This window comes from Cryptotermes secundus, unplaced genomic scaffold (genome assembly GCF_002891405.2).
Source record: "Cryptotermes secundus unplaced genomic scaffold, Csec_1.0 scaffold72, whole genome shotgun sequence".
NCBI lineage: Eukaryota > Metazoa > Arthropoda > Insecta > Blattodea > Kalotermitidae > Cryptotermes > Cryptotermes secundus.
Window position 1 is genome coordinate 267852 of NW_019730103.1, and position 24683 is coordinate 292534.

The window sequence follows — 24683 nt, forward strand, 5'->3', positions numbered from 1 at the left end:
CATAACAACATGGTAATATAGCAATATAAATATAAAAATCTAAAATATACACTTGATTATATATACATATGTCCAGATAAAATCAGTCAGACAGCGTTGCTTGTCTGATGTGTGACCATCTTCCTGAAACCAAGCTCCTATTGATTGCCATGATGAATCCCTGCCAGAAAGGGGCAAGTTTATTCCTTTGTAGACTGATGCACACAGCAGAAGTAAGTTGTACCATCAGTGAAGACACTGTGACAGTTGGTAATGCATACTACACTATTTGTCTCTGGGTGCAGTACGTTAGCGGCATCATGCAAGCCTTACCTTCTCTTTGCTAATATAACCATCCAAGTTCAAATATGCTGCTGCTGAGAACCATGCAACATTCAGATTATCCATATTCCCATTACGTTGTGAGCAGTATTCATTTGCAGAAAGTACATTGCATTATTTCATTGTCTGTTGTGATAATTTGTTTTCCCTAGGACTTGGTGCAGTTGTCCCCATTATTAGTGATAACCTCTTTTGTGTTCATGCAGACCTAAGTGTTTACATCCCTGTGCACATTTGTCTCATACATGTCCTCTTTGTTCAAACTGCCTCGCAGGCCAGTAAATAGTGGAACGCACACACAGAGAACTCTCAGTGCTATTTTGTTTGCACAGTAGTAAGGGAATGAACTCTTTTTGACAGGGAACAGTTTCTTTTGTGTTCTGTGCCATTGCATCACCGGATTCAGCACTGCAAACAGCATACCATAAATTCCCTGTTTACTTAGTAAGGCCTCTGAGAATTTTCGTGCTATTACATTCTCTAAGAGAAGTTACATCAAATATCGGAAAGAAAAGGAAATCAGTCATTTGCCATATGTTTCTAATTAATCAGAATTAATTATAGGCAACAGTTGTGTGCCTTAATGTATAAATGCTTTATCTGATATGTGTATATGTAATTCAGTTATCATCTTTTGGAGGACTTTAGAAATGGAATTGTATGAGAACGCATTTTTCCACATTTTTTTAACCGACGGAAGGAATTGCAATTAATCGCAGGCATAACAGATAAGTATTTTTCAAGTAGAGCAATTGCTAACCAATCTCAAAGATAATTCCGAAGAAATAAACTGCATTTGGCAAGGCAAATTGCACGTGAGAAACTGCAGCTGCTGTTAACACTTATCAAAGCATTACATAATCAGTAATAAATACATAAAATTGGCACAGAACACAGTGAAATACTAATTTGGGAGTTATTTCAGATGTCATTGCTACCCTGTCCCTAGCAGTTGTAGATTGCTTCGTACCAAAGACACTTATCCTTTTTCTCTGTGTACACAATAAATGGATACATGCAATTTGTGTGATTTTGATAATCCTTTCTAGGAAAGCGGTTGTATAGTACTTTGTACTCTTCCATTTTCTCATTATTTCCCATACTGTGATATCTACAAATCTTAAGAGATACTGCATGACCTGTTGCAGTTGATGCAGAAGCATTGTATAACCTAGGAATTAATGTTTAGGCTTCGATATACAGATAGTAACGTTTGGATATGCAGTATTGAAGCCATTGTGTGTGAGTCATATCCTATTGAGAGCTTTGAGCAAGAAACTTTTTATGTCCGCTCATCAGGTTATATAGCACCGAAGTATTAATGAAGTTATTCCTGTTATCACTGGGGTAATTAAATCGTGGAGGTTGCAATGGGCTGCACATGGAGATTGGCCTGGACAAACACAAATTACAGACATTTTCACGTGGAAATCACCCATTGAGGAGTCAGTATAGTGACAGGCTGGATGCCTCAGGTTCGATTCCTGCCAGTGCAAGATTTTTATCTTCTCCACAAATCTGGGGCTCACCCAGCCTCCTGTACAACTGGTACTGAGGGTTCTTTCCCCAGGGTGGGGGGGGTGGGGGTAAAGACAGGCAGTGAAGCTGACCACTCACGTACATCTAATGCTGAGGTCAAGAAAGGTGAAGCTATATTATCACTCCCATGTCTTCATGCCACAGTGCTTAACTAATTAAGTACAGGGACAGCTTTACCTTTTAATGACCTGTTCTTTTAGTAGTATAATGTTGTGCTTCTCCTTGGATAAGAGTCATTCCTCTGCTGTCATAATCATCATCATTACCTTCTTCTCCTCCATCTCCTTATTTTCCTCAGCCACTTCCTCATTCACCTTTTCTTCCTGTCACAAATTTTGTGTATGTGTGGACTTCTGGGAGAGAGAGAGAGAGAGAGATGTTCAGTTATGGATTCTGTATGGAGATCCTGCCAGTGGATGCCCTGTTCTTCTTTAGCGGTTACGTTCAGTACCAACATGACAGCCGTGCAAAGCTGTAAGCAGGGAATGAAATTTACCAGTTGGTGCAGCGCCCTGTATGATGACCAGTCTTTGAAAAACTTGCGATTTTTTATTCAGGCACTATTTTTAAGAAAATGGAAAACAGAAACGCGGTTTATACTCAAATATTTTGATGTACTGATGTGGATAATCATTGCACCTTTACATGAGCAATTTTCTTGCACTCTTAAGAGTAGTAACTAACCTTTAGAATCTGTACTACAAAATCTTTAAAGTTACCATGCCATTGATGAATGATTTTAATACTTGTTAGAATTGGGGCGTAAGAATAGTCTGAGGAGATACAATGAAATGTTATACATACATAATTCTGTAGGTTACATAGCAGTTGGTTTCCACCCCACCCCCTCCACAACATCCCATAAGGTTCAGTTCTCTGGATCTTTGTAGTATAATGTTGATGCCCTTGACCTCTGGAGCCAGTTCCCCAATGGAAAGCTTGAATACCGTCTCACATTTCATCCACCCACAAGTCAATACTACCAGGTCTATTAACGATTTCAAAAACATGTCTCTACACAAACATTGACTTCTTTAAGTTTATTTATTTGCATGCAGGTGAAACTAACTTATGTGAACATGTCACAGACAAAAATCATAGGAATGTGATCATTACGAGGACCAAGCAGTCGGAGGGAGGATAATATTAAAATTGTGAGGATACTTTGAGTTTATTTATTTGCATGCAGGTGAAACTAACTTATGTGAACATGTCACAGACAAAAATCATAGGAATGTGATCACTACGAGGACCAAGCAGTGGGAGGGAGGATAATATTAAAATTGTGAGGATACTTTGAGTTTATTTATTTTTGTGCAGGTGAAACTAACTTATATGAACATGTCACAGACAAAAATTATAGGAATGTGATCACTACGAGGACTAAGCAGTGGGAGGGAGGATAATATTAAAATTATGAGGATGTATATTGGACTGAACCAGTTTGGTGTAGGAGCTAATGGTAATTTTTGAGTCATTGACATTGACTCTATGAGCTGTAAAGAGTAGCAGGAGTGATTTTCATCTTATAACTGTGTTGATGTATAATGAATTTACATGAGTTTGCAAATGGAAGGAGCTTTGAGTTAGATATTGATGCCTGTCCAACAGTAACATTACCCATTTATTTATCAAATTCAGATCTTACCTTTTTATTATGTAATTCATGTTCAGAAAATATGTAAAAGGGATTGTACTTTAGAGCTCAGTTTCTTATTCTGGGAAACACTATGAGTGAAAGTGTTCCATTTTACTTAGAAGCAGTCTTTCACAAACCGTGGCTTTGGCAGTTTAAATTTCAAGTGTATGTAATGTCATTTCCAACGTTAATTGACGCAAGTAAGGAGGTTAGTCTAGAAGTAAACACGGAGAAAACTAAGTATATGTTGCTGTCTCATCACCAAAATGCAGGCAAAATCATGACATAAAGATAGGAAACAGATGTTTTGAAAATGTTCCACAGTTCAGATATTTTGGAACAACGATAACAAATGAAAGAGTGATTCAAGAGGAAATTAAGAGATGGAACTCAGGTAATGCTTGCTACCATTCAGTCAAGAACCTTCTGTCTTCTCGGCTGCTGTTCAAAAACAAAAATTAGAATACACAGAACTATAATTTTGCCTGTGGTTCTGTATGGGTGTGAAACTTGGTCTCTGACATTAAGGGAGGAACATAGACTGAAGGTGTTTGAGAACAGGGTGTTGAGAATATTTGGACGGAAGAGAGATGAAATGACAGGAAGTTGGAGAAAACTACATAATGAGGAGCTTCATAATTTATACTCTTCTCCAAGTATAATCAGAATGACCATGTCAAGGAGGATGAGGTGAGCAGGGCATGTAGAACGAATGGTGGAGAAGAAGAATGCATATAGGATATTGGTGGGAAAGCTAGAAGGAAAGAGACCACTACGAAGACCAAGGCATAGGTGGGTGGACAATATTAAAATGCAGAATGGGATGGTATGGATTGGATTGATCTGGCTGAGGATAGGGACCAGTGGAGGTCTCTTGTGAACTTGGTAATGAACTTTTGGGTTCACAGAAGACTGTTTTCTTCAACAGTGATCATGGTTCCCCAAATCCCCATTTTCCCATTATCACAGTATTGGTTTTCTGGGAGAAGAGCCTACAGTTTGCAAAGGATTACTGTAATTTGGGCGAACACAATTTTTGATGAAGGAATATGTTCAGAAATTGCATGAATTGAAACAGGAGTGCAGATTTTGAATGGTTTTGCCAGAGTTGTAACTTATTGAATATGTTGCATTTTCAGGGTGCAGGACAGGACCGCTTGGGTATTTACATCAAGTCTGTGGTGAAAGGAGGAGCAGCAGATGCAGTAAGTTGAACTAGTTATGAAACTAAACACAATGCATCTGAAGTTCTAACATTTGTAAAAATACTGAAGTTCACGTAAGAGCTGTGGAAGTAAGGTTATGTGAGTGTAGTGCTCTTTTGTGTTATACAGGACGTTCAATGATCGAGGAAACCTAGCAGAAGTGTAGAGCGGACACAACATTTCTCACAGATTGCTGCTGTATCTGCCGATAGCAGAATGAGTCAATAGCGCTGATAAACACGCGCATTCTCGCTAGCATACAGTGGGTGGAACGTTTCTCCATGACTGCGACTACTGTGCCCTTCCCCACTAGTGAGAGTGCAGTCGTGTCGCTGATTCCCTCACATCAGTTTCTCTACATGCACACATTTATAAGATTACTGCAAAAATATAATGCAAACTTACTGTACTTTATAGCAGGTGCTGAAAGTGACCCCCTCCTGCTTGCAAACATGCCTTGCATTGCATAAGTATATTGTGCGACATATTCTGAAGTTGGCCCATGGTAATTGAACCAATTATGCATGTTATTTCATTCTACAGAGCTTCAGTGCTGTGAGGATTATTCTTGTAGACTTTCCCCTTTAGATTTCCCCAGTGATAAAAATCGCAAAAACTGAGATCTGGCGATCTGAGAGGCCACAGTCCCCTGCTGGTTATTCTGTCTTCAGACACTTCCCATATTGCGACCATGGTTGCATTAGCCTAAGTGCTGTAGCGCTGTCTTGCTGAAAATACCCATATTGTCTTTCCTCAGCAGTCAGCTGACTGAAGAACGGATTCAGTATATCATTAACATAGCGAACAGGGTTCAGTTTTGTGAAAAATAAGGGGCCAGTGATGCGCCGCATACTTACAGCACACCGCACCCCCACCTTTTCACTATGTAATGGCACTTGTTGTATGGCCACCTCTAACACAGACTGACTATTAATGCACCTTACTGCAGTGACAAAATCAGACCATCTGACAGCGCACCTTTATCAGCCCCAATGACTCATTCTGTTGTCGAGAATTACAGCAGCAGTCTGTGAGAAATGTTATGTTCGCAGTATGCTTTTGCCAGGCTTCCTCGCTCATTGAACGAATTTTATCTGTAGTAATTTGGTTAGGTATATCATCTGATTTCAAACAATACTGGGTGAATTTACTGTACGTAGTAGAGTCCTTGATTAATTGTGTTCATCAGTACTAGAGCAATGAATGCTGGTGAGTTGAAATTCTGAAAGAAATGTTACCCTTCACACCCTCTCAAAAGGAGGCAGTGTTCCACATATGTGCATATCTGTTCATACATGACCTGTTTGAAAAGAATGAGTTTATGAGCTGTAACACAAATGTTTTAGAGGAATATCAGTGTACTTCTACCAGGTTACAGAGCATTACAACCCACAAGATCATACTTTTCATAGTTAACAGGGCGAGCCCACCCTAGAAAAGAAATATAAAAAAAAAAGTTAAATATGAGATTTTCAGAGTGATGACCATGAAGTGTACTATATGCTGGGCTGTGTCTCTGTGTAGTCTGGTAGAAGTTTACTGTGCTTTTGGAGGAATGTACTGCTTCCATTTTCAGGATTGAAGAGTAAACCACCCAAGCAACAAGCAATTGACATGCTGCTGGTTGCTTCCTCCAAAAGTTTATAAACTTCTGTCAGGTGACACTGTGTCGCATCGTAGTCAATGGTATTATCAGATGCTGTGTGTAGTATGCACAAATATTAACATAATGGGGGGGAGGGTCAGAGGACATTAGTTTATACCAGAATTTTTCCATTTATTTGATTTTCTTGTGTTAAAATCAGAAATGAATATCAGTACAGTTAGGTGCACCGTAATATCCCTTGGATAGTGTTCGTCTGCAGTGTAGGCCGGTAAGGTTCACCTGCCTAAACTTGGAATGACAGATATTATTGTTATGTGCGGCTCCTTCATCTAAATTATTTATTGATTATTATTTTCTCATCAGGATGGTCAGTTACAAGCAGGTGACCAGTTGTTGACTGTTGATGGACAGAGTTTAGTTGGAATAACACAAGAAAAGTAAGTCATAATTTACTTTGTACTATTTAATATATTTAATATAGTTTGTTCCCCTGTTTCACTTTACAGTACAAGCTATTTTGAAAATATGTTAGTAAATATCATGGTGAATGTGAATTGTTGGTGGGCGTCATGTAGAAAATTGTAAATGAAATGGACATTTTGAACATGAACAGTTTCATCTTGAATGTCAGATACAGCGATTTTTTAATGAAACTGTAAAACTGCTTATTCTAGTCACCACTTACAGGTCTTTGATTTGATTTCTGCTGAACATAGACGAAGTGCATTGTTAAAAATTCAAATGAAGGGGTTGCTGTCACACACATAAACGTTTTTTGCTTACCAGTTCACAGTCAGCCTAGATAGGCCATCCTCTGGTGATTCTTGACGAATTACACAAATGTTAATGGACTACACATGAACTGCAGCACTAAAATAAAACATTTTCTTTGCTAGTTACAATTTGCTGGATCCAGCATGATACTAAATATACTTAAGATTTTAAAATGTTGTCTAAAAATTGTATTAAAACAATGCAAAGAGAAGATCCCTGTGAGATGTGTTTTGAAGCTGGTCTGATGGTTGTCAGATGTTAAGGTTATTGTGCAGCATTGATTGTTACTGTGTTCATAAGCACCTCAGGTTTGCAACCAGCATAGTTTCACTTTGTATATTTTCCATTCACTGTCTGATCCTGATGATTTTTTGTATTTATTTCCTTCATGACAGGCATGACAAACATTTCATATTCACCACTTTTCATACCGATGAAGAAATTGTGGTCTGTGGGCCAGTCGTGGAACTAGAAATGCACTAAGTTCTGTGAAAATTTGAAGACATTACATGTGACTGTATTGATTTGATGATGTCATTCCCGTAGTGAGCATGCTAGGCATTGGCTCCTCACCGCTGGCATTTGGGTTCCAACCCAGGTGACTTCACGAGATATCCGTGGTGTGACACTGGAGCAGGTTTTTTTTATAATCTTCTTAAATCATCATTGCAGCCTTGTTCCATATTCATTTATTGTGAGGTGTATGAGATCCCTGACTAGGCAGCACATTACACATTGTAAGAGTTGAATGTGGTGCTTCATCTCTTTGTGGTTACAGAGTAGATTTTCATTACTTTTTTCTTTTATAAGGGCTTAGTGGATTAAGGGTATTTGAGAATGTAATCAGTAACTTCATAGTTTGCACCCTTCACCACGTAATATTAGGGTGATCAAATCGGTGAGGACAACAGGGGTTAGGGCATGTAGCAGAACAAATGGTACAGATGAATAGTGCAGAGACCATCTTATTTGGAAAACCTGGGGTTTTGCATACTGAAAGAAACAGGGCTCAAGAATTCTTCATGGAGTTAGGTTAAGTTCATTATACTTGGATATATGCAAGACATGTAGGTAATATGGAGATGCAACAAACCTTTTAGGTTTTGCTTTGAAATCAAAGAACTTACCTTTTTGAGGCTGACTTATGGCAGATCTATTTGTCTTCTCTAGAGTTCTTTAATATTTTATATGTCACATCATTTTCATAAGTCTGTTGTTTGTTTAAATTAGTTACCAGCCATCAGTAGCAACAAGGATAGAAATAGTAGCTATCTTGTTTGCAGGGCAGCTGAGTACCTCGTTCGAACTGGTCCAACAGCAACGCTGGAGGTTGCCAAGCAGGGTGCTATTTACCATGGCTTAGCAACATTACTTCAGCAGCCCTCACCAGTGATGGGAAGAGGTAAGGCCAACCATATGACTTGCCTTTGTATTTTGAAACTTTACATTGAAATGTAGATCTAGTTGCAGATATTCAAATGTCATTAATTATTGTTTAGTACCTTTTGTGATTGAAATCACCTGAGAATGGGTTGACAAGTTAGTGATCCCATCATATCCAAGTTCTGCAGTAAAAGAACTTTGGATATTTACATGCATGCTTATTTACACTCTTTATTCTGCTCCCTGGATATTTCTATCTCTTTACATTGCCATTGATATCACTGCTTTTGATTGCATGCATTCGACACTTCTGTGGTCCACAGATGACCTTTCAGAATATGCCTTTTGTTTTTCATTGAGGCCACATCCCTTTTTTGCTAGCTGTAACTTAATGTTCACACTCTTTTCATGGAGAATATGCAGAAATATATAGTTGATTGATACCCGAATGTTGAATCTTTAACAAACGTTTATAGGGAAAGTTGCTGAAAATTTCTCCAAGTAATACACTTTGATATAATTTACTAGAACCGACAAAAGGAAAAGAATCAGTCAGTTTCATTGAAAACATCCATAAATTAAATTTATAACTTCATAATTTCAGTTTTAAAAATTATTTTTATAGTGGAAATAGAAATACATTCACTTTGCAAGAATGTAAACAGTTTTTCATGTGATTGAAGTATTGCTAATATGGAAATCAGCCAGAATTCGGCTAAAATATGTCAGTGATTCTTTAATCAGCTGTGACATATAATTTCGGACAGTTGACAATCCTGCAAAATGTTATCAGATCACCAGGAGATATCCAGGGCTAATGTAGAGATCTCGTGTATCTCTTCAGTCAAGCTTATGTGTTGGCACTTCTATTAATAATTGCAAGCTGCCAAACAAACGTTCTGTTTATTTTATGTAACCCACATTAATGATATGTGTTGTGTATATAAACATCAGTTACATGCCCCTGTGCCTTAACTTACACATACATTAACTATCCTGGCACTCTTTTATTATTAATATCAGTAACTCTGTTGAATATTTTTCTATACTAACATTTCCTCTAAAACTTTTCTGACAGCTCCAAATCTGACAAGATCTCGCCCTAACTCTGAACTACTTCCTCCAACTTACAACATCAGACCTATCGGAGGACAACTGCCACCTAGCATGTCTGTAGCAAACCTACATTCTTCAGCTTCAATCAACAAACAACATCCATGTGCTTATCAAGAGAGACTTGTTGACTGGAACAGCCAATCAGGTGTGATCTCTAATGAACGTTTGTACCCTCAAAACCCATCTATTTATTCTGCAGTACATGTGGGTCCTGTTCAGTCTTCGCAGTCCCCCTACCATTCTCAATGCTTGCAATGTTCCAGCTCATATTTAAATGAAGGTTCAGACAGATCTGGCAACAATGTAACAGTACCACACTCTCATTCCGAACACTCAGTTCTGAAAGTCATTGGTACTTGTAAGATTAGTGATGTTAATAGTGGCAGTAAGTTCTGTAATGCAGAAACAAATACTGAACCAGTGACTCCAAAAAATGATAAGAGAGGTTCCACATTAAAAGTTCCCTGTCCTGAGAAGCAGGAATATCCAGCATTGACTAAATTCTTCCACAGGAAATTTATGAAAGGGCAGAGTGTTCAGTCAGATAGAGTTAATCCCATGGAGACTGATGTTGCTTTTAATGCAGAGATGCCTGAACAAATGAAATGTAGCAGTGTCACTTGTGGGATTGTTCTTGAAGCTGAGAACAGTTCGGTATCATCCGTTATGTCAAGTGAAGACCACGATGATTCAGTATCACCATGTTGCAAGAACCAGTGTTGTTCTCAGTCATCAACAGTAACATCTGACTCATCAGATCCATCTGCAAACTGTCACACAGACAGCAAATGTCAATACTCTTCAAGCCCACATCACTTGAAGGTGATGAATGGAAGAAATGAGACTGCAGATCAAAAGTTCTGTACAAAGTATTCATTCAAGATGAATGAAAGTATGGCAGAAATGAAGGACATAGATGATGTTTTACTGGGAAATCTAAACACTGGCAGTGCCTATGAGATGCAAGATAAACTAGAAAACATTGAGAACATTGAGAATAATGGCAGTTGTGAGCAACAAATGATGCCAGTGCTTAATTTGGATCTTAGTACACTTCTAGAACACCCATCAAATGATAGTAAGAATGATGTTAAGCAATCAAAATGTTGGAAATCACCTGAAGAAGTTAGGTTAGGATATGGTCGTGTTGCCGCCTTAGCTAAACATTTTTCCCGCCTTGGAGACAGTGGATTGATAAGGGTTCGTGGAAAGGAAGGCCTTGGAGGAAGAGCTGGGCCGGCTAAGTGGGGAAGAGTGTTTAAATCTCTTCCTGACGTGTCCAGAATGTATCTGAAAAATGAAAGAAAGTGGGATTGCCCAAAACCAGGGTCTCAGGCATCACCACTGTCTCCCTTGCACAGTGCTAATAGCAGTCTATGCAGCCATGTGTATGCTGTTGGATTGGGATCTGTCAGTTACAGCATGGACCACTTATTATTTGGAGACAGCCATGAGGATTTGGGGGCGCGGTATCACTACAAAAGCTGCGATGAACTTAACTTGCAAGATAACACAGAGAGTGAGGACAAGGAATTTAAGAAAGTTTCAACACAGATTAAGAACCAGAATGGAACTCAAATGCTTGAAGATGCATTCTACTCAGGGCATGCGAGAAGTGAGGATAATGTGCAAGTTCTAACTGAGATGCGTTCAAAAGAAAGTGAGTTACATTGTACTGGAGTAAAGCATAGAGCTTTTATCATACTTGCTTCAGGTGGTATGCCTGTTAACCACAGTAAAAGTGAAGGCAGTATTGTATCGGCAGTGCCTTGTGTTGGTGACTCCAAGAGCTTTCCTTTGTTTGTTGCTGAACGGCCAAAAAGTGAAGATAATATGTTGAAAGCTGGACTTTCAGATGGTGTTAAACTGTCATGGGACCAACAGAGAAATATTCGTACTGAAACTGAGAATCATTTGGGATCTTGTTTCAAGTCTGAGATTGCAGTGTTACCAAGTCGAATGAAGTTTTGCAAATTGATGGACTATGGTCCTAAGAGTAAGAGCAACATTCTGCTGTCAGCATATTCCCAGGACAGGTTATGTGTTGTTCCTGATGGGAATGGGGCGAGAAGGAATTCAGAGCCTCCATTGGTCAGTTCCAACTGCATGAATAAACAGCCAACACATAACGGATATGGATTCTCAGCTCACTCAAGGTGTAAGCAATGAAATAATTATTGGAATGCTTCTTGTGTCCATGTTACTTTGCTGAGCATATTTTTCGTGCGTCTTTATGTAGCGTTTTATATTGAAGATTAATTTCACCTGATTTTATTATCCATATTTTCTTTACAAAGTTGAAAGCACATTTTCACTTTGTTAGGGTATAATTGATTAACTGCAATTTTTTATGCATTTGCATGCATGTTTACAGATGAGCATGGCATGAATAACCCTTTACAAAAGTGTCATTCCAGTTACACTAAGCTGGGAAAACTTTTGGATGTAGTGTGGGTCGCTGTACTAATTCGTTTGCAATTTCTGGTGGATATCAGTCCTACCTTCTTTGTAACATAGAATGTATGGAATTCTTGTGTGAAATTTCAGCACTTGGAAAAGAGCTGGGCAGATTGCAGCACACAAATATTTTAAGTGTAACTGGCAAAGGTTTAAAGAAACTGGCATTGAGGGAATTGCTTTTTCTTCAGGACTGGTTATTGTTAGAGCAGTTGGAGGATTGGTAACGTGCCTTTGTCACCAATATATATTGATATTGTAACGTGTTTTGCTACTGAAGATGCAGTTTGGATTGTTAATTGGTTTATTTAACAGCCTACAAATCGTAACTACAATTAATTATGACACTGTTACGGGGTTACACTCTTTACAAACCCTACTCACAAATCTCTTCACACTATCTTCAGTATAACCCATGTTCCATTCTTCTTTCCGCAACTGCTTCTACGTTTCAACTGTCTTCTCTCTGGCTTCACAGTCCACGCTCGTTACAACTGAACTCGGCAACTGCTAGACTTCAACTGTCTTTGGCGGCTGCTACATCTTAACTCTGCTCCTTACGCATTCCGGTCTCCCTTATAAACCCTCAGTTGGACAGCGGAACACCCACATCGCTTCACTGTTGCGTAAACGCCGTGTTTACAGGCGTTGCTGTGCAACGCTGCCAAGAGTTGATTATTGCTGCGTAGCAACCAGTGCGCTTTGGCTCGGCTCGGCTCTACTTGGCACGGCACGGAGAAACACCGCTTTCCTGACTGTTGCGTAACCTCGTTTCCACTGTTGCGTAACTTGGCAACCGACCGTTTATCAAGCGTCTGTCTTCGTGGTAACTCGTTCCACCTCCCGTTACCCAGCAACAGTTAGCCATGTTACAATATTTTCCAGTTCAACATAACAGTTTTATATTAGACTTTTATATCACATTTTTATGAGACTTATGAATTGAACTGGAGATAGTTTCTCTGTATTTTCTTATGTCATTGCGATCACAGTTATGGAATTCATTTTTGAGTTTTCTTCATGCAAGTAATACATTTACTGATGCTTCAGAAGAACTTTCTGCCTTCATCTTCATTTTGACTCAGAAGAAGGAGACAACATGTTCCTCTGAAATATATATTTTCCATTTTGGCATGGTGCTGTACCCAGCAGGCTTTGCAATGAGTGTGGACGGCCATAAAAACCTGAGACCTAAAGTTACTGAATTTGTTACATGGGATCTGCACAATCTGTTCATTTCCGTCATTATAAAAATTCATTCCTGATCATTATGGAAATGGAGAAATCAAATGCAAAGCATTTTGTGCCTTCATGAAGAAACAGCAGAGGAAATTCAAGGAATTCGGGTACAAGTTCTCTTAATCACACTCAATTATATTGCTGTCGCTATTCAACGCACATTCCAGTTCACCGTTGCACATGCACTAGAATTCTCTGTCTTCACTAGTCGTCTCCTAGCAACGGATCTCATACTGAACTGTAACTTCAAATCACTATGAAGTTGTCTTGTTATTTTGTCTTCACTAACTGTAGTTCTCTGTTCTAATCTGTAAAAGTAAAGCTTTCCCTATAACAGGCCCTGAAGGCCCATAGGGTTGTGAGACGTTGAGGGTCCCACATTATCTACACAGTCAGCTCAAAGATGGCGGTAAGGATGTCAGCCTTACACGCTGACGGCCCTTTACTCCCTAGGAAAATTATTTAATTCCTGGTACTCATTCTGTTAGAGGCTTAGTCAACCCCAGGGCCATAGTGCGGCTGGAAGGATTAGGTCAATTGAAAAAATGCAATGACCTCACCGGGATATGAACCCGTGACCTTTCAGCTTGTAGCATAGTGCCCCAACCAACTACGCTACCACGAGCCAATCTGTACTCATCTGATCTTCACAGTTCACTGAGGACGTGCTCCATTCTCATCCTTGCACTCTCAACTGCACTGAACTAATCTAAGCTACAACAGATCCTCATTATATAGGCTCTGCACAGACCACAGAAAACACAAATCACATGACTGCTATCTCGCCCTTCCATTGGTGGTCTGGCTGCTGCCTAGCGACGAGCTATAACATTCATCCACTGAGACACAGTTTCCATTGTTGTACATTGGAACATGTTTATGAAGCCATTGCCTAGCAGTGCTTTGAGCAAATCCGCTACATTGCTCCCTCATTAAGGCTGTTTGTCTTGAATAGCCAAACGGTATATCACCATCCCCTATCTTCCAAGGGTTTCTGCTCTTGGGATCTTATGGTTCAGCTTCTCTTGCAGCGACAATTCTCCAACCACTACCACCGTTCCCTCCTTAACGCCAGCTCATCCCGAACGGTTCTCTTCTAAGGTTTCAGTTAGTCCAGGTTATTGCCATCGTCCAAAGGTCCCTAGTGCTCCTAGTGGGTCAACCCCTCCACAAGGTCCAATTCCTGAGTTTTCACAACCCACTGGAAATTCCTAGTGCTCGCTTCCTGTAGATCCCACTGGTTGTCCTCTCGCTTCAGAGTTGTAGCTTCTCCTCGAAGTCTCGGTTGCAGATTCCTCTCGAAAATGTATACCTGATTTGGGTCGTCTGCTGTCCCTTGCGCCGTGGGTCATCTTCCTACCAGCTGCAGCCACTTCTTACCACGGCCCACAATATCCCTGGGTCCGAATTTTCCTGAAGACATTTCTCGGGCGCTGTGCCACTGCTGCACGACAGGACACCTTCCTGCAGGTGGCAGCAAACTTCTTTCAGGGTCCACATTTTTCTCAGGGCAGTTCCTGTGGCTCTCTGCGTCACCCTGCAGCTAGATGCCGGCCCTAGTGCTGCTTTTTCATTGTTCCCAAAGATGTCACTGTGGCCTCTTCTGTAGGACCTCTCAGTGTTCCACTTTGGTTTCCATGGCTTCCGGATTTAGCTCCTTACTGTCCAGACATGCCTCTATCATTAGTTGGCAAGACGTTGTCTCTTCTCGATTGGTTCTGAGTATGGCCAGCGTTTCTTTCATGGTTTCATGGCTGGTTTGTATTTCAGCTTGCAGGCATGCCATCATTTGTTCCATCTCGCATTTTGCGGTCATAACCACTGCTGAAGAATCCAGTATGATCTGAACCACCAACTTCTGATACAAAAATGTTGCGAGTAATGGTACATGTGATAACAGGTTCTAGTACCATAAAAGGTTACGAACTCCGTCCAGTTTGACTGATAAAATTTTTTTTTCTTGTTTTTTATTGCCATGTAATTCTGTGTTCAAGTGATTGTTCTGTGTTGTAACAACATTATTGGAATGCCTTGCACTTTTTATTTATGCATTGTGAACAACACGTTGGAATATTCTTATAAATTGCATGCCACTGCATAGATCAGCAAATGTAACCATTGTTGTATTGCATCATGAGTTAGGTAACACAGAAGAGTACTTACCATATTAAGGGAACCTGCGAGGTTCATAAGAATGCAAATACTGTGAATGGGTCAGTATTTTGTGTTGTTGTTTGGAATTTCGCCAATAACTCTGAGCTTAAGCCGCACTATTCAGATGAAGTTCATAATTGTTTTCAGCACTACAATCCGTGACAGCATTTGGATTCTGTTATCCTGTAATTGGTTAGATTTTCTGGAATTTGTTGTAATAAAGCTGGAATCACAAAAATTGAACACTAAATGAAACAGATTATTCAGTCAAAAACTTAAGTAAGGAAGCAGTAAATGGGGAGTGTTGGAGAATGGCACTGAAATATAAAGTTGGAGCACCATTATTATTATTATTATGACGACGACGACGATGTACTTTCATGTGCATGTGATATCATAGGGGGCTCAGGTCCTTCCTATTATTTATTGACCCATATTTTACAAAGAGAAATTGGAACCNGTTGTTATTGCTATTATTATTATTGTTGTTGTTATTGCTATTATTATTATTATTATTGTTATTGTTATTGCTATTATTATTATTATTGTTGTTGCTGTTGCTATTATTATTATTATTATTATGACGACGACGACGACGACGATGTACTTTCATGTGCATGTGATATCATAGGGGGCTCAGGTCCTTCCTATTATTTATTGACCCATATTTTACAAAGAGAAATTGGAACCTGTACATGGACTAATTAATACAAGGGTGTAAAATGCATGCGTAGGTCATGCCCAAATGCATTTTATAAAAATTAGAAATTGCTGTCATGCAGAAAATCTGTTCCTGACAGTAAAGTATTTTATCAGGGCTTGTCAATTTTTATTCATGGCCCTTTCTGATTTAGTGTATATTTAGCAGAATATAACTTAAACTGTGTGGATGTACTTATGTAAATCGCAGTTTGTTAGGAACCAGCATGAACTGAAATTAAATCTACATGGCAACTTTTACTTCAGAGATTCCTTGCCAAATTTGTTTCAGTTGCATGGAGTTTCATTCTTTGAGATGTGTGAATGAATAGACACAGCCTCCCATTATAGAATTTATTTGAATGCCTAATTTAAATAGACCACCAACCCTTACTTATGGGCCATTTTTACCCATGGTTGCAAAAGCGCGTTGACTGATCAGTTGCCGAAAGCTCCTAATTATTAATGCCAATATATTTATTGTGGTTTTAAAAGATAAGTTTATCCTTAGTTAAACAGTAATAGAATTACTGTTACATTAGATTCAGTAATGTGAACATGAAAGCAGAACTGTAGGTTCGTGACTGTAGTGATACTGCAATTTAATGGCTGCTGCAAAATATTTTACAGTAACTTATTTGTAATACCTGACTTTCCTATATCTGAAAGAGCATGTTTTGTGTTTCTAAAGTTTGTTGATAGTTGTGTATTGTCACTGTTAGGGTATTTGTTTGCATGTTATCCAATGTCTCAGTTTTACAATTTTAAATTCTAAAACGTTACTGCATTTTGGACATTGACTGTGTCTCCATATTTAAGTAAAACACAGAAGATTGGGAGCAGGGAATGCCCAATGACAAAGAATAATTCTAAAGGTACTGTCTTCTGGGATGTGACATGTCATATGCTGTGATAGCTGTTTACCATTTCAGAAGAACCAGTTCCCTCCATCTTGATGATAAAATAGAGGGTTGTAGCTTGTCTTTGTTTGCTTGAAGGTTTTGAATGTGCAGGTGTTCCATAGAGTAACCCACCTCATACAGTAGGGGTTCTAAGACTTTGTGATACCAAGACTTAAAGAAATGGGTAGCTCTGTGCTTGCATGGCTCCCACCCCTTCCACACACACACACACACACACACCAATCTCAGCTGGTCAGCAGAAAATGCTGTTATGTCCTTTATTTATTAAAAATGCTACCAAATTGCTGTCTGTTGGAAACAGGTTTGCATGGTACTCAGTGGTGTCCTTTAATCAAATTATTTATTAGATATTTCCTTAAAATTAGGTATTTAATTTGGATACTGCTTCTGTCATTGAACAAGATAATACAAGATCACAACCAGAAATTTTGAGAAAAACTGATCACCATGATAAGACATGAATCACATGGAAAACAGTGCAATCCAACAATTCATCTATTGTTATGTGTAGTCATTGTTGTGGGAACATGTTTACCAAGCCGTTGCCTAGCAACAGTAAGCGCAATACACGTACACACACAGGCACACAGGGGAAGTAGGCTGATAACAGAGGAACTGTTGGCAGCATTTTCTCTGTGGTCCATCCCATAGTTATAAAAACAGGACAGCTTCCAGCTTTCAGGAATTAGGGGGCAATACACAGACAGCAAGGTGATCTCATAAGCCTCCTTTTATAATGTTATATTTTATATTTTCAAAATAAGGAATATAGGTTAAAAATGTGTGTGCACCATGCAAAATAGATTAGTAGACTGTGGTTTTAAATCCCTGTTGTAAACAATGGGTAATATCCAAAGAAAATGCCCTAGAAAAATCCACATCAACTTGACAAATAAGAGATTGTTGGCTATTATATTCTCTACATACTCGCAGCTTATTATTTCAAATAGCCAAACTTGGAACATCAGCTAAAGGTAAGCAAGCATTTTGGTTAACAGGCTGTACAAGTTTCAGTTCAAGTAGATGATATGAAAGTCTTGACACATACTCACTCCTAAATGTTGTTCGTCCTGAGCAGCCTAACAATGTTTCCCCTGTCTTTCATAATTTTTGTGTTCATCTTCCGAGCGCTACATCTGCCCCCTCCTTCAAGGGTGCTCATCCCGAGCAGCTCCATGGTAGACGTCTGGTCACTTCATATTCTCATCATCGTCCACAATTTTACCTTTCTCTCCTCATTCTCACTCTTGCTGGGTAGGCTGACGCTTCTATATTAGCAGCTTCTCCTCTGTTTCCTACCTCTTTTTTCGTTTTCGAGGGGTCAACCCCTCCACAAACTGCAGTCCTTGTTAGGGAGGGTGCTGATACTTCCACAGCGTGGAGTTTCTCGCCTTCCGCAACCTGCCTAACATCCCGGTTGCTTTCTTCATGATTTGCAGCCCTAGGGTCTTCTTCATAGTCTTGTAGGCCGTTCCTCTTCTTGCCAGAGGTGATGTCTGTCTTGAGATTCACCCTCCGATATCGTATAGCGGCCACTTGCCGCATTGGTCCTTAATTCCACATTTGCATTCTGGTTTCGGCTGATGTCTACTCCCAAGTGTCCCTTCTTTTGGGACTCCTCGTACCACATTGTCCCTGGCCCAAAATTTCCCAACTGCATTTTCCTTGCACCGTGCCACTTTCGTATGGCAGGTCGTCCCTCTGCTGGCCATGGCCAGTGTTTTCTGGGATCCACAATTTTCCCATGTCGTCTCCCTGCGGGCGCCAGCCAATTTCTTTCACACCCATCCTTGCCCTGGGTCCGTTCTTTGGCTTTCCTCGCCACTCTGCAACTAACTTCCAGCCCCTACGCCTCTTCTTCGGTCCTCCGACCAGCATCATTTCGGTGTCTTCTTTAAGGACCTCGTATTGTTGTGCCGTCTCAGGTTTCTTGTCCATTGAGGTCAGCTTCTCTTCTTCCAGACATGCCTCCATCATTCCTTGGCATGCCATTGTCCCTTTTGGATATCTCTTTGGCACTCACACTTACAGGTATTCTCAACTTACAGCGCCCTTCAGATGTTTCCTCTTCACTGTTACAATTACTTGCACTGCTGATCTCAGTGAAGTGTCTTCTGCTCTGCTAGGAGCTCAACTGTCCTTGATCCCTTGTTGAATACAAACTCATTCGTGCTAAACAGAACTCTTCTCTTCTAGTTGGGTAAGAACTCTTATATCTTGCACTTGGACTGAAAGGGGAATACCTCGTCGAAGGGTTAATTCCGCCCACTGTTACGATAGAATGCGGGAATATGTGTCTGCCTCAAAAAAATCGTTTACAAAGGTGGATATCCCACCGTTAGTCTTTCATTTCCAGGGCAACGATTTTCTAGGCTACGCTGCATAGGAACTTCTAGGTATTGACTAGTGATGGACGTCTTTCAGGAAGCACATCACAGTATAATGAATAAAGCAGGTCTGCTACCTTGTTTGTGATGTGATTTTAATTTTATTGAAAATAATTACTTTTGATTTGTATGTATATAATAGAAAATAATCATGATAGTGGACGTCGATCACCAGATTTAAATATAGAACCAAAGTTCTACAGTGTTAACCTGTAGATAAAATCAACACGTTACATTTATAATACAGTATATAGTATGTAGCATATGTAGTGTATAACACAGCAGTGAATCCACTTGGTTTACATGGAAAAGTTGTGCTAAGTACATTGTGGAATAATTATAACTAAAAACTGGTGTACACATGCTGAGACAGCAAACTCTACCTGCTGGAAATGATGTTGTGTTGACAGGAACAGAAATATTCACACAACAGGGTGTAACAAAATGTGAGACTGAGAGTCATACCTATATATGTATCAGATTCCAAGGAACTTCTGCAGCTAATAATGTACATGTTGTGAAAGTATTTTATGCAGATTGCTTGCTTGCTTTTGAAGCCACATACTGCTGCAGATCATGTTTCAATGAAATTAAAGTTTTATGGCAGTGAAAATTAATATTGTGGTCTTGTGCATTATGACACTTGTTATCATCAGCATTTGATTTCCACATCTCATCATATCACCATTTTGGATTTGGAGCAGCAGGTTCCTTCAGAATGTTAACTGCCTACAAAATCACAGTGTCTTATTCCAGAAGACCACAATCTTAAAAATTTTTCTTCTCAAAAAAAGCCATGTATATAACTAACTTAAGAATATTCAAATTATGACAAAGACATTTCTCTTACAGTGAGCTGTAGTTTTTGAAGCCTGTATTTTATACATAAAATCTTTTGCTCTTGGTAGTACTGGAATTCATTTCATGAAGCAAATGTGTTTTGGTGAGTCTGATTGTTCCATTTTTATACATTCTTGCTACAAGCCGTAGAAGTGTGACTGCTGACAGGTTATTAGTGTCGCCCTATGCATTTGTACAGGTTTGGATTCGTTATTAACAATCCGTGTTGTAGTCTTCCTTCCCATAATGTTTACTTATTATTGTGGTTACTGCCTCTGTACAGGGTCTCGTCGTATGAGTGAAAGAGATTTGCCTTCAAGACTTCTAAGTGAGCAGAATCACAATGGAGATTCTAGACGAAACATAGCCCCCAACACACCCATACAAAGTTCAAAATCGGTTCCATCACTAAACAGTAAGTATGTTACTATCCTTCCTGTACTGCATGACTCGAGTCCTCTGTGATATGTTGTGATACTATTCATAGAGGAAGTAAATTGTAAGTTGTAATCTGTCAGAGCAGCTGCTGTCAATCGGTATTGCACCTCCTGTTGCAGGTGCAAACAATGATCTTGTGCATGGCCCCACCTCACCTGCACCAGGTCCGAGCTCTACTCCAGGTAGCAAGCAACATGAGGTATTCAACCCTGGTTACAGCCGCACCTCGTCCACAAATAGCATTCCTCAGAAGACATTTGAAGTCCAGTCACAACCTGGCAGTGCTACAGGACTTAGATCAAAGTATGTTCTGGTTTTTTATGAGTTTTTAGTTTTCTCATTATATTTATTAACTGAAATGACAGGTTGACTTCATACTCCAGTCATTTCCCCTGGGAAAGGAGCCCCCTACTGCCTGTAGAACCGCAGGGTGGGGAAGCGGGAACTCTCTTGGCCTGTGAGGAGTCGAATCCCATTTCCTTTCTTTTTCAGCTTACAGCCTAGTCCTTATATTCAGTAATTAATTCATAATGGTGCTGAAAATATTGTTATTCTTTATGTAATTTGTAATTCTGTGTTAAAATTTTATGTGTTCATATGGTAACAGTAAAACAATATGAAGCCAGATGCTGAATAATTTTGTTATGGAATTTTAATCTTTTTGGTTTCATGTTAATTAGATCGTTCTGTTTATTCAGTACATTTTCAAAATTCGGGAATTGTTGGCTTCTTTCATCAACAGTGTAGTCTAGGAACAAGTACTTGTATCATCCATTTATTTAATTGAACTGTTACTTGCTCCATGGTGTACACTGACATTTTGTAAAGTTTTCCTGAACCTCTATCATGTTTTGGGGATACTTACTAGTTCATATTTTGTCATGTAGAATTCCGTAAGCATGGTTTGCTGATTGGAATTATAAGTTAAGGGAACCACCTACAGAGAAGTATGACCACTCATTCACAGCTGTTGTTGCCTTGATGCTGGGTAATCAGACTTAAAATAGCTGCAAAATTACGTTATTGCAGGTTATTATAGCAGCACATTTTAAGCATTAATGTATATTGGCATGTTATTTTACATGTTTGGTTGTGAGGGTTTGTTTAACTATTGATTCTTCTCTGTGAGTGTTGTTAATGCTTGCGTCTGAGGTTTAGTTAGTAGATAATGTCCATACAGATCACTTCAGTATCCAGGAGCTGTGATCTGAAATTGCCAGGCTATCCCAAGTGGGTCTTTTATGTGTGTGTTTGTGTTTGTTTGTGAACTGGAGTAGAACTGGAGGAAATGAGAGAGAGGCTGTGGTTTAAGTCCTGAAATGCATTGATAGGTGAAATAAATTAGATTGACGAGGAATGTCTGCAGAAGGACAGGAACAAATGGAAGGCGATGAATGATCATTTAATGAATTCCAAACTTCAGATTTATCAGTGAACTGTTGTTCTTAATTAGAGTTTTTGAAAATGTTTTAATACAAACATTTTCATATACAGAATCAGTTTCATTCTGTAGATACTTCATGTTTATTTAAAATTTTAGATATGAGAAACATTGCTTCATTTTTCAAAGTAATTAATAAGGTAACTAGTTGCACACAGTTTTTTAATATTCAGTTTTATCTCATGTTATGTTATATAAATTAGATAATTCTGAAGGAATTTATTTCAAGAGTCTTATGAAATGGGGAGAATAATTTATGAATGTTAGTAGAATCCTGAGTATTTAAGCGTCTGTTGTGCGTTCATTGTCCGTTTCCTCTTTCATAGGTCAAGTCAAAATCTCAATGACCCCCGTAGCCCCACATCGGCTTTACCACCAACTGGCCTTGGATCAAGGCAGTCTTCAAATCCAGCTATTCATCATTCCCCGCATCTGCAGTCAACAGTCCACCCACATCACATGAATCAACATCCACACCCATCTCAGATAAATCCACAACATCCGTCACAAGCCCAGCATCCACCACTGCACACAAATCACCATCCGCCACAGATGCTTCCCCAGTATCCGTCACATAACCAGCAGCAGCATTCACCCCATGGTCAGAATTTGATGAACCAGCACCAGATGAACCAGCAGAACCAAATGCAGAGTCAACAGGGCTGTGAAGGGGAGCGTTTCTATCAGAACTTGAGTATCTACAGGAATCATGAGCTACACAATGGTTACCCTCCACCAAGCCCAAACAGAGGGAAACTGCCTAGTCCACAGGCAAATGAAGACAGGTGTGTAATTTTTACAGTGACTCCTTTCAGAGTAATGGTTGAAAGACAGTAGTGCTGCAACCTGTGAGCCCATACCATTCATCACAAGAGCTTCAGTTCCTCATCTAAGATCAGAGTTTTACTTTGTGCAGTTTTGCTGCATAAACTGCTTCTTAATGTAGCATATTGTGACCTTGAGATTTCAGCAGGGAAGTGTGTTTTAGGTATGTAGCAGATATTAGTAGTGCTCCTGTCTTGTAATGCTGCATATTGTTTTGCAGGAGTCCCACACACCAGCAGAAAAGTTTGCGAGGTTCACAGTCTTCTCTGCACCGTCCACCAGAAGGTCCTTTAGGTCCTGGTACAAGAGATCGTCCAGCCTCGGCATATATTCCCCAGAAAGATCAGTATGGTAGCCCTCAACATGGCACAGTAAGTAGTCAAATTATGTATGTACAGTGTGGAGGACCAGTTGTTTCTGCATTAACAAAATCTGCCACTATTTCCCTGTTTGGAATTCCTTGTTATTTCTTCTTCACTTCCTTCCTTCCTTCCACACACACAGCAGTAGAGGAAGTGTTAGGGGTGGTGTTTCCTAATCACTCCACATTGAGGCTAAATAAGGAGAACCCGGGAGACAGAAAACTATGGTGGATAGAGTTGCATGACCCTAGTGTCATGAGGCAGTAAAATATGGTCGTGCATCCTACAAGGCTCTTGACCAAGAATGACTGTGCTGGTGAGGGCCAGCAGCAATTGACCCAGGCCAGGGTAAGGAAGAGAGCAGTTGCACGATTCCCAGAGTCATGAGACAGAAAAATAGAAAAGTGCACTCCTGAGTCATGTGGGACCCAGAATCAGGAATGACTTTGCTGGTAAGGGCCAGTAATAGTTTACCTGTCCCAACCCAGACGGGAGCTGTCAAGCACAGAACATCAGAGATAATCTCAGTTGCTGGAGGCCATAACCAAGTAGCGAGTATGTGAAGATATTGCAGCTTAGATTGTAATGCAGTTATTTGTAGAATGTGAAGAACGGTGAAAATGTTGTAATTGTCTTTAGTTGAGAGTAATAAGTATTCAGCAGATTCACTTATCAGCCCAAAGCCTGTGTCTGATCACTAACCCGCAACGCTGTTTGGGGTCTGATGGTAAAGTTGTGAATCTGTGATCCAGCCATACAACAGAGCCACACATGACTAGTGGAATGATATGTGTGTGTGTTCATCTTATTCCCTTCAAGCAGATCTAGAGATGGAACATGGAACTTTCTGGTTCTGGTTGAAGATTTAGGCTTATGTAATACATTAGCCACTGTTAAGTTTTGGGCATTTCAGTAGTAATTAATGAGAACCATGAATAAATTTCTTTCTTACTCTCTTTAGATCTTTCTCTGACTCTTCTCTTGTTCAGTCATATATCCCCCTTGTCCTTGTCTGCCTCAGAAAAATAATTCTGTCTGCAGAGGTTATGCACTACGGAGTTCATTTGATAATTTGGCTGCTAATACCTTTCAAGAAGTTCCACAGAAAACCAATAAAGATGTTATTAATAGTGTAAAGTTGACTACCTTTGCTTGCAAGTGACTTGCAGAAATAAACATGTACTTCTTTTGGCTTATTTTAGACTTCACCCATCCTCTGGTATGTAAAAGACAAAAGACCACGACGTTTTGGAGACTGGATCTGTCTTGGTCTTTCTAATGGGCCCAACTGAGTAGGTTTATCCTTTCCTACCCACCTGAAGACGGAGACAGATC

The 24683-nt window shown here is 39.6% G+C and overlaps 1 protein-coding gene across 8 annotated transcripts in view; it reads left to right on the top strand.

The window, feature by feature from the left end:
* Positions 1 to 24683, top strand: part of LOC111865986 (afadin) — a 211199-nt gene that overhangs the window by 172954 nt on the left and 13562 nt on the right. For 7 of the 8 annotated variants that reach the window (XM_023854438.2, XM_023854437.2, XM_023854442.2 and 4 more), the window contains 8 exons: positions 4639 to 4704; positions 6674 to 6747; positions 8368 to 8486; positions 9546 to 9728; positions 20566 to 20697; positions 20840 to 21023; positions 22488 to 22946; positions 23207 to 23357. In XM_023854438.2, coding sequence (XP_023710206.1) covers positions 4639 to 4704; positions 6674 to 6747; positions 8368 to 8486; positions 9546 to 9728; positions 20566 to 20697; positions 20840 to 21023; positions 22488 to 22946; positions 23207 to 23357 — 1368 coding nt within the window. The remainder of the gene's footprint in view (positions 1 to 4638; positions 4705 to 6673; positions 6748 to 8367; positions 8487 to 9545; positions 9729 to 20565; positions 20698 to 20839; positions 21024 to 22487; positions 22947 to 23206; positions 23358 to 24683) is intronic. The other variant, XM_023854441.2, reaches the window with a different exon arrangement.